We start from the raw sequence: 10,714 nt of genomic DNA, 5'->3' as shown, positions 1-10,714 counted from the left end.
ACTCCATGCCCTCTTTTTTGTCCCAGCAGAGCAGAGGATTCCTGATTCTTTGTACTTCCTGTCCATTTCCCCTCTGTTGAGCAAGGACTATGCTTTTCCAGGATTCATTCAGCCCAAAAATGCTCACATTTTCCATTTCTATAGACTTTGACTATGCAGAGACTCAACAGGTCTGTGGCTGCAAAGTGTGGGCAGTAGGGAAAGCACCAATATGGAGGAAGAGGCCCTGCTCAGAGAGCCTGGAGCAATGACATGCTGCCTCTCACCAGGAGCTGGGCACCAGGTATGCACACACAGGGCCCTTCTAGTCCAGAAAGATGCAGCCAGGGCACAGAGCAGCAGCAGCAGCAAGTCCTCATCTCTGCTCAGATGCCCAGCAGTCACTATCCTATTCCTGATCTGCTCAGAAGACATACTGCTCCCATCCCCTGCACATATCCCAACTCAGATGAGAAGCTCATTCATGTGTCCAGCCCATCCTATCCATCTTTGGATCAGAACTCGTCTCTTGTCCTGTGTCACCAGTATTGAGCGAGGACCAAGAAAGCCATCACAGAGCACCAAGACCACCAGGGTGAAGGTGAAATTGGGAGCACCAAGCTTCTTCAGTGTCCCACTCCCTGCAGGTGAACAGCTGTCACGGGGACCCACTGCAGCTGAGGCTCAGGCATCACCAGCCAACAGCCTGCAGGCACCAGGAGGTGTTGGGATAGAGGTGGCAGTGGAGGGATCGAAACCTGCTGGGGAGAAAGCAAAGTGAGGTCAGAGGACAGTTTTTACACCAGCACACAGCTAGAAGATGGGAGGCCTCTCCCTCACACCCCATTCCACATCAGGTGCCCACCCTGCACCACAGAGCTCAGGACTGTTTGCTCACTCTAAGGTGTCTTTTCTCAGCAAAGCCTCCCTCTGATACCCAAATCCAGCTCTAGCCCATGGAGCCCAAGCCCACAGCTCACCCTGATCAGAGGCAGGGAGATGGGCACTGCACCAGCCCCTGCTACATGGTTCTGCTGATGCTCTTTTCACCACCAAGCTGCTTCCCACCCCTCCTATCTCCAGCTAGGATCTTCCTACTCATGCTCTGCAAATAACAACTTTAGATTTGTTCACTCAAAGAGGAGAAGGTAAATCAAAGAACAGTTTTGTTTGCAGTCAGCCTGAAGTGAACCTTTTTCTTTTTTCCCTTCAGTTTTCTCAGCAAAGCAGAAAATGAAAAAAACAAGCAGAATTTCCTTCCTTGAGTTTAAAAGAACATTTCTGTTCCTGTCCCTGAGGTAAAAGGTTAGCTTGTTCAGTCTCAAAATGGGAAATAAACAGCAATACTTTTGGCTTAGGCATTGTCCAAATAAAATGTTTTAAATGCTTCATTTCTTTCCACTCACCCAAAAAGGTTTTATAACCATTCACAAATGCTGGAGTGCCCCTCACCCAATAAGCCATGTGGCTGTAAGGTTCCTGTTCCTCCCTCTAGCCCTCCTGCACCCCATTGGGCTGCCTCCCTCTCCCAGCCTGTTGTCTGAGGGCTCACACAGCAGCACCACCCAGAGCACTCATGCCCCATACCTTGAAGGATCCTCCTCGGGCGAGAAGGGGCCGCTGAGCTCAATGATGTTGAGTTTGTTCTCAAACACACCATAGCTGAGGGTGACCTACAAAGTAGCAGTGAGAAAAGAGTAGAGAGAATGAGATGAGTTCAGGAGCAAGGAATTTGCTGTGGATGACAAAAAACTCTGATTCTAGTTCTTTCTCTGCTGGCTTAGCCTCTGCCTTCCACATCTCTCCTGTTTTCCTTCCCATGATGGTCCACCCTACTAGTCCTTTGCAAGGCAGAGAGAGTGCCATGTCAAAGGCCCTTTCCCAATCAATCATCATTTCTGCTTGTCCTTGTGCCACATTCTCCCAGGGATGCCCTCAATGCTCCCATCACTCCCCCTACATGTGCTCCCCACCACTGATCCCAGGGCACTGTGACTGGCAGCTGTGCTGCAGGCAACATCTGCTCCTTATTTCAAAGATGCATTTGTCAGGAAAGCCTCTCCAGAAGAGCAGATGATTGATTCAATGCACATCAGTGCCATCAGTGGAACATCATGCCTGTAAGCTTCCTTCCACTCCTCCTTCCTCACACACCTCCCTCTTGCTTCCCTTCCCCTCCTCACCTGCTGCATGAGCTGAGAGGTGGGGATGAGCTGCAGGTTCTCCAGGTGGGAGTGGAAGAGTGCATTGGGAATCAGCTGCCCACCGACTTTGCACTCAATGATGTAACCCACGGTGCAGTCATCCGGCAGGCGGATGAGTTCCGAAGTGCTCAGGAAGTTCCTGCCACTGGAAGAGAGTAGGGCTGCATGGACTAGGAAAAGGGTAGGGGCAGATGTAGGCATCCACTTGGGCAGGAGATTACTGAAAACCAGAGTAAATCCTGTAACCAGGCAAGAAATCCCTGAGTTCCAGCTGCACATACTCGGGAACGGGCTTGCTCTTTCACCATTCCCAGCCATGCTGTCCCTGATACATGATCCAGGTCCTTGGTAAGCTGAGGCATACAGCTGACAGACTTCACTGAGTCATTTCTCCACGTGTTTGGTGAAGTGCACTCAGCCCCTGGGAGTCAGACAAGCCACCACAAGAGAAACAGTGGGAGCACATGGCAAGGTCCAGGGGGAAGTGAAAACAGGACACGCAGCTTGGATAAGCCATCTACACCACATACTTGGCCACCTTCTGATGACAGACTATAACCAGTTTTAAGGCTTCAGGAACTGGAATTATTTACACAGTATGAGGCACTGTCTACTACAACAACTCCCAGCAAACTGAAATGTGTTTTAAGCATTTTAAAAACAGTAGTGGCAGATTTTATGCCAGGTCAGGCATTGTCTATCTGTGCCACTTTCACTTTACCCTAGATCACAGATCATCCTTTGACTGGGTCTACCAAAAAATACCTATCATGGGATTTGGCTAACGCAGCCACCTGGTGTGGATCAGATCTGTCCTTCTGGGTACACTCAGATCTGGTTAAGGCTGGTTAAGGCACAGCCAATGCCCACCAGTGTACGTGCCTGGGGTGTAACCTAGGGCATCACCTTGTTCTAGGCTGGGATAACACCTTGGGACCTACCTCTGTTCTCCATGCATCAAGCTGAGGAAATGACACCTAAGAAGCCAAAGAAGGTTTAGGGTGAGGGAACATAAAATTAGCTCAGGAGGGAGGCACGGAAATCTGGAAAGAGGCAGATGAAGGGGAGATGAGATAGGCAGATGGGAAAAGAGTCACACGAAGCTGAAAGGGATGGGAAGGAGTGTGAGGAATAACCAAGAGCCTTATGGAGATGGGGAGAGAGGAGTACATCATCCTGTGACCATGTTTACTGATGTGCCTGCTCTTGCCAGTTTTCAGTGAGTTGGCAGACCCACCCACTACATCCTTCCTCCAGTCTCACATCTTGCAGATGTGCAGCACGCGGCACTCTGCACCTTTGCACACACCACATGCACAAATCCAGGGCTGACACTGCCAGGAATTAATGTGCAGCCATGTTGCTCATCTCCAAAGGCTCCCACACTCCCCAGCTCACCTGGCCCAGGGCACCATCTTCCTTGCCAGCTTGCGGCTGATGCAGAACCCAGCCCCTCCCGTGGCAAACCAGAAGCGCACGGATTTCTGGAGAGAAACGCCAGAGAAAATCAATGGCAGAGGCTCAGAAAATACCACACTCCCAGAGGTGGGAATGCTGGAAACCCAGCTTCGATGTCAGGACAAGCACAGCCCTATTGTCACCCCAGCCCCCTGACCGCTGCCCAGAGGAAGGACTTTCTCACAGTACAGCATGGATTTTTGCTTCCTCATAACTAGAACAGCCAGTTGCTCCTGCTGGCAGCAACAGGTGGGGTGCCTAGGGCAGGCTTTTGTCCTGCCAGACGTGTACCCAAAGGCAGAGCAGCAACGTGGGACTCTGCCCCTTGGACGATCAAATTTAGTCAACATCTTACAGCCATGTATAGACAAGATGGCAAGTTTTCAGCTGTTGTCATTCCTCTTGGGACCTGTTTCTCCTTGCAATTGTGTGCTGGTTTTGGCTGGGGTAGAGTTAATTTTTTCACAGTGGCTGATGTGGGGTTGTGTTTTGGATTTGTGCTGAGTACAGCGTTGACAATACAGAGATGTTTTTGTTATTGCTAAGCAGGGTTTACACAACAGCCAAGGTCTTTTTTGCTTTCCGACTGCCACACTGGTGAGGAAACTGGGCGTGCAAGGGAGGTTGTGAGGAGACACTGCCAGGAGAGGTGACCCCAGCTGACCAAAGGGATTTTCCAGCCCATATGACACCATGCTTAGTCTATAAAGTGTGGGGAGAAGGAGGAAGGGGAGGGACATTTGGAGTGATGGTGTTTGTCTTCCCAAGTCACCATTACACGTGATGGGGCCCTGCTCTCCTGGAGGTGGCCGAACACCTGCCTGCCTGTGGGAAGCAGTGACGTAATTCCTTGTTTTACTTTGCTTATGTACATGGCTTTTGCTTTCCCTGTCTTTAGCTCAATCCACGAGTTTTCTACCTTTTACCCTTTCAATTCTCTCCCCACTCCCTCTGGTGGGAGAGTGAGTGAGCAGCTGCGTAGGGCTTGGCTGCTGGCTGGGGCTAAACCATGACAAATGTGAGCCAGAGCACCAAAACACCCCACTGCCCCAGGCTGTACCGTCTGGTTGTTTGGCAGCGTTTCAGAGGCCCAGATGGGTCGGTTCAGGCTGGGTTTGCCCAGGTAAACATCCCGTGTCTCCGCATAGGAGGACAAGAGCTTCAGGAGCGCCCCAGGGTTCAGGTAGTTGTCATCATCCAAGTGGCAAAACCAGCTGGGGCAGACAGGAAGACACAAGAAGTTTGCAGTAAGGAGGGTGCCTCTTGCCCTTGGGGGTCCCCCCACAGCAGCCCTGCCCCACCTCAGGCCACTGGCCAGGAAGGTGTCGAACTCTGCAGCCATCTTGCAGGACAGGGCCAGGTGGCTGTGCTCGGCAGAGCAGTTGGTGAAGATCACATGGCCACCTGCCAGAGGAGGAAAAACTCAGAGGCAGCCCACTTTGCATGGTCACAGGGAGGACATCTGGGCAGGAGGGAAGGGGTTTGTTCACAGTCAGTGTCCTCATGCCCCCCCAAAAGGCATCCAAACCCATGGAGACACAGGTTCCACTCCTCCCCCTACCAGGAGATGAGACATGGACAGAGCCAAGCAATTTGGCCAAGACTAGAATGCCTGCCATCCACACTTCCACCCTGCCCACTGCCAACCATGATGCAGAGATTGAGGGGCTCTGTCATGTGCCACTTCTACCCATGGATGCTTTAAAGCCGACAGCACCCTGCCTCCAGCTGTTTGCATGCCCTGGGGTAAGCCAGCTACACCAAACTATCATCACCACAGGACACGGCAAGGGGCCTGTTTCATTGGGCAGGGCTGGTGCAGGACAGCCAGCCCTCACACCAGGCTCCTCTCAAGGCCAGGACAGCTCAGGGCTAAGGTAGAGGAGGGGCTGAAGGTGGTGGCATAGGATAGGTCATTACCCATTCTCCTTTTCAAGGCATCATCTTCTTCATCAGTGAAGATGTAGGTCTGGGGAAACAAGGAAAAGAGATTACTCTCGGGGATGGAGCTGGTGCTGTTCCTGGCTGCCCACTTCTTCCTCCCACAGCTGGACACACTTGACATGGTTACTCCCCTCCATGCTCTGCTGCTGTACCCACTCCCAGGCAGCAGATGAACAGAAGGATGGCTGTGCTCCCCCTTCCTGCAGGGCACAACCATCAGTACTTGTGTGGCTTCGTTTTCACCCCCATTCCCACTGCCTTGGGAACAGGGCACCCATGACACTGAGTGAGGGGGCAAGGTAGCCCTGGATTAGGTGTCAGTGGTAGAAAAATTAAGGCATTGTGGTTAAATGATGCTTGGGTTAAAAGAACATCTGCTTGTGTGTGAAGTCTGCACAGCCCCCTGCCACTTTCTGCCCCCTCCTCCTCCTCTTCCTCCACTCCCAGGCTTCTCTAATCCCCCTTGCTGCCATTATGTGGCACAGCTCCCCCTGTTCAGAGCCAGGCGAGGATCAGGGCTGGTGGAGAAAAGCTTTCCTCAGGCAGAAAATGAGCTTTCATGAAATGAAAAAGGAGTCGCGAGCCATAAACAGCCTCCCCACCAGCTGCCCACAGGCTGGTTAAACACAGCACCTGCACAGGCACAAAGGGAACAAGGCAGGCAGACAGCAGCTCCAGGAGCCATCACTGCTCCCAAACGCAGGGAGACATGAGTCTCTACATCTCCCACACCCACCCAGCATGTGGGAGATATCCCTATCTGGAGAACATAGCAGGAGAAAAGTTGTGTATATGAAAATAAGGCAGTGAAGGACCCTCAGAGATACCTGACTCAAGCAGAGACAGCAGGATGGTTTCCTGATCTCAGATGGATGAGCTACAGGCTCGGTGAATTACCCTCTGAGAGCTGAGCTGCAGCAATGGAGCATGCACACATCCCTACCTCACCCCACCTGTAAAACCTCTTAGTTAACACCACTTTCAAGGGTTTCATGAGACAAGCAGCAATTAGCCAAGTCTCAGGTGAAGGAACTGCTCCGGGTCAGGGACCATATCACAACCTTCAGGCAAGGCAGAGATTGTCAGCAGCACGGGATTTCCTTTGCCAGCATGTCAGAGTTAGAAATTTCCACTATGGCAAATATTTCCAACTTAAGAAAAACAAAATCTGAAGCCGTTGAAATTTTCTGACATTTTCAAAATAAAAAACCCAAGAAATATTGTTGCTGGAAATTACTTGCTTACAGATATAAAACCAACTTGATATCACGTGTCTAACAAACATCACATTTGACTTAAAATAGCAAGATGCATCTTTTCCAAATTTTCTACTTGTAAAAATATTCTGAGGTTCCCAGTTTTCTCTTGATGCAAGATGAGAAATGTTGGGGGTTTTTTTGCAGACATCTAACATGTTCCTGTAGAACCCAAGGATGAAAGTACACTGTCACCACAGGCAACACCAGACTGTCCAAAATAACTGGGAAAAGGGAAATATGAGTGTGGGGACCAGGCAAGTCCAATTTTTCTGGCACTTTCAAACTCTGATCTCCATGGCACACCTGGCTGTGCTCAAGAAGTGCAAAAGAAGATCACAATAGCAAATGCAGCTGCCTCCATCCTCGTCTCACCATCCCTCACACACCTGAGGGTGGGAAACCTGGCACAGCAGGTGCTGCCAGAGATGAAGCACAGAAAGTATCTCTCCATTCTGGAGTGGAGAAGATGTCTGTGTAGGAAAGGATGTCTGCTGGACAGCAGCGCAAGCAGTGATAAGGAGCCACTGTGTCAAACAGCTCTTTCTGGCAGCTCTTCTCAACAGAAGAGCCCAGGCAATGGATAAATGCTAGGCTTTGAGACCTCCTCACCCCAAATTAGGGAAATAGCCTAGCAATAAAAAAAAATAGCAAAAAGTAATAAAGATGTGGAACCTGACAATCCAGGGCCATGCTCATCGCCTAAGCTCCCAGGGTACCCTTCCTCTATGAAGAAACCCTCTCCAAAATGCAAACACATCAACAGGATTACTGTTGTGTCCTGCACAGAGAACAGATTCAAAATCTGGGGTGCATTCACATCACTGAAAATCTGAAAGCCAGTTCAGGATGGGCCATTCAAAGGTTTCATTCCCATTGGCTGGGTGTGTGGGCTTCTAAATGGAGGGGAAGTGTTAGAAATAGCTCACATTATCAAACCACACCAGAAAGCTGGACTCCTCTCCATCAAAACTACTGGGGCCAGGAGTGTAAGTCACTCCAAGATTCTGTCCAGTTAAACAATCATCAGAACCCCCACTACTATTTAGATTAAGCTTTTGCTGAGGAAAAGGCCTTTCACTAAAATGGCTTTCACATCAATTTCCAGTGGGAAGTTTGTCATGGATCAGTTCTCAGGAGGCAGAGAATGGTCCAGCAAAGAGTGCCCATCTCACACTTCCCCATCTCTCACCAACTGCATGTCTTCAGATTAAACTTCAGAGCAGTTTCAGAGACCTTCTCTCTCTTATTCTCTACCCCAACAGAGTCCAACACAGAGGATTTTTAATTCAGCTCCCATACAGTCTGTCCTTGCCATCAAAACCACAGCTGTTCCTGCCTGCTGTTACAGTCACCTAAGCCTGACCTGGGAGGTCTGGGTTGCTTCCTCCAGGAGGAAACCGTGCAGGTATCCTGCTCTGAAGCCAGGCTTGGAATCAGCAACACAGCCAGCTGCTAAAATTTCCCTGCTGGCCACTGGTGGAGAAACACTCACTGAATTGGTCTCCAGCCATGACTGAGGGCAAGTGAGACCATAAGAAGCTGGATCAGCCCTAGGAGAAGGCAGCCTCTGCACATCAGGACTTCTGAGACCTGAATTTCTCCAGGACTGGTTCCTAAAGGCTATGTCTCTCCATAAGGACTCAATAACAGGAGGTCTGATGTACTATTCCTGTCCCCACAACAACTGAATGTCCTTTGCAAAATGAAAGCTGTCCTTTTTTTGCTAAGTGAGGCTTTCTATATTGTCAAATTTTCAAAACTAACCATTTCCTGGAAACTTAAAAAACCCCTTAAACAGGAATATATTTAAAAAAATGGTTTTGACTTTCATGTACTTCTCTTTACCTCCCTTTCTGTTCCCACTCCCCTTCCCTCAAAGCCATTTTGTAAAAAAGAAGAAGAAAAACACCGAAAATTGAGGAGGGAGAAGGAAAATATCAATCTTGCAACAAAAATTTGTAACACTGAAAAAACTCTGTTTTAAAATGAGTGACACTCCCATTCTATGCCTTCCTTCCTATTTCTCTGCTCAGTCTGTGTAGCTTTCCAGAGGCTGGCAGTAGCATGGAAAATTCAACACCTCTTCCAAGGTTTGGACACCACTTGCATTCCAGAGGGGATCAGATGAGTCTGGGGAGCTAGCATCTAATTCCTGTCATCCACAGAACAGCCAGGCACTGATTTGTCAAACAAAGGAGGGACAGGTGAATTGCTCCCTAACAACCCACTGGCAAGGCCCCACGAGCAATATCCTACTGCCAGTGCAGGCACATGGTGGGGTTTGGTTTCTCCAAGGAGCTGCTGGGCTGGAGCTGGCTGGAGAGGAGAAGTGCCTCTGCAGGAGGAAGCAGGGCATCTCAGACACCAAGAGGGACACGCAGCCACGAGAGGAAGCGTGCTCAAAATAGGACTTGGCTTCCTGTGACGACCGCAGCGGGCCAGACAGTTGCAGCACCACGAAGTGGAAAACCACCCTTACCCAGCAAACCCTGCACTGCTTCAGGCACTCTCCTACCCAGCATCTCCACCCCCGTCCCCCTTCCTCACTGGGGCCTGGATTTGCCTTATAGGCACCCATTACACCCAGGCAGAGGCAAAAAAAAAAAAAAAAACCTTCAGGGCAGCCATAGGATTTCTTCTTTCTTGAGGAGCAGCTCTGCGAGGGAGGGAGCAAAGCACCGGAGCTCTGGGGAGTGCTCCTGCCCACCAGTGAGCCAGCCTGCAGAGCACCACTAATGTGGTGCCCTGCACCAGTTTCTCTAGCAGGAAGGAAACTCTCCAAACTCTTTGAGCAAAGGATGGAAACATTGGGCCCCCAGTTTAAAAAAAGAAAGAAAGAAAAAGTCAAAAATACACCCACATCACTTCAAGATCATGCACATGAAGGCATCATCTGCCCAAGAAGGGAAAGTATGGACTGTGCTGATGTGCTGAGGGATGAACAGGGCTCACTACAGGAGGTCCTCCAGGAGCCTGCCTGCCTTGTTCTCTTGCCCACTGCACTGCACCTTTCCAGGGCAATGGGTGCCCACGCACAGTGTAGGCATCCTGACAAACGGCCTGGGGAGCCGGTCAGCTCCAAACCCAACAAACCCATGGCACCAGGAGAAATGGAAAGCCACCATTTCATACAGACACAGGCTGGTCTGTGCATTCAGTCTGGCATGGCATCTTCACCAGCCTTTCCCTGTTTCACCAGCTACTGGTGAAACATTTTGCTGAATAGCATTTCCCTTTGAATGTGAAGTGAGAAATAAGAGAAAATGAGGCAAAGCACTGAGGGGCACCATGATGCCCAGCTTCCCCTTCCTCTGGCTTTTATCCCCTTGCCCTGACACCCCTGCCCCACTACTAACACCTTCTCTCTAGTCAGAATCCACACACTCACCTGTTTGCTGGCCTGGGATATCCACGTGTCCAGGAGCAGCTCCATCCTGCTCCGGTGAAACCTCTTGGTTGTCTTCACAGCTATGAAAATGTCCCCAAGCGTCAGGCTTCCCTCACTCCTGTATCCCTCCGGAGGATGGAGTCTGAGGTCCGTCTGCCCCCTGCCACCGGCTCCCTCTGGGCTCCCTTGGCTCTGTTGCTCTGGCTTCTCCAACATCCCCTCCCCGATCCCTGGGTACTGAGCCGTCTCCCGAGCCCCGCGGTGCCGCATGGAGAGGAGGGCCACGCTGGCAAGGACGACTGCGGCTCCAGAGACACCGCGGAGGAGCCGACGGCCCATGGCTCCCGAACCGATCCTGCCGCAGCCCGTATCCTCCCGAACGGGGACAAGCTCTGCTGCACCTCCACGTGACGGTGCCTGCTCCTCTCGAAGCCTCCGAGGGGGCAAGATTTGTCAAGAGCAGGGTCTGAACAGACGTGGTC

General features: G+C 50.8%; 1 protein-coding gene across 1 annotated transcript; it reads right to left on the bottom strand.

Annotated features, from left to right (window-relative positions):
- Positions 1-597: 597 nt before the first annotated feature.
- MFNG (MFNG O-fucosylpeptide 3-beta-N-acetylglucosaminyltransferase) lies at positions 598-10,571 on the bottom strand. Its single transcript, XM_054277544.1, has 8 exons — positions 10,233-10,571; positions 5,562-5,610; positions 4,943-5,045; positions 4,702-4,855; positions 3,582-3,667; positions 2,163-2,328; positions 1,567-1,652; positions 598-737 (listed from the first exon to the last, which is right to left on the bottom strand). The coding sequence occupies exons 1-8, from the start codon at positions 10,569-10,571 to the stop codon at positions 671-673; spliced, it is 1,050 nt and encodes a 349-aa protein (XP_054133519.1). The 3' UTR covers positions 598-670.
- Positions 10,572-10,714: the final 143 nt, after the last annotated feature.

The sequence above is a fragment of the Melozone crissalis genome, unplaced genomic scaffold (assembly GCF_028551555.1).
Source record: "Melozone crissalis strain CALT ecotype California unplaced genomic scaffold, PUWL_Pcris_2 ptg000004l_1, whole genome shotgun sequence".
Classification (NCBI taxonomy): domain Eukaryota; kingdom Metazoa; phylum Chordata; class Aves; order Passeriformes; family Passerellidae; genus Melozone; species Melozone crissalis.
Note: the sequence above shows the minus strand (reverse complement) of the source record. Positions and strands in the feature narration are given on the sequence as shown.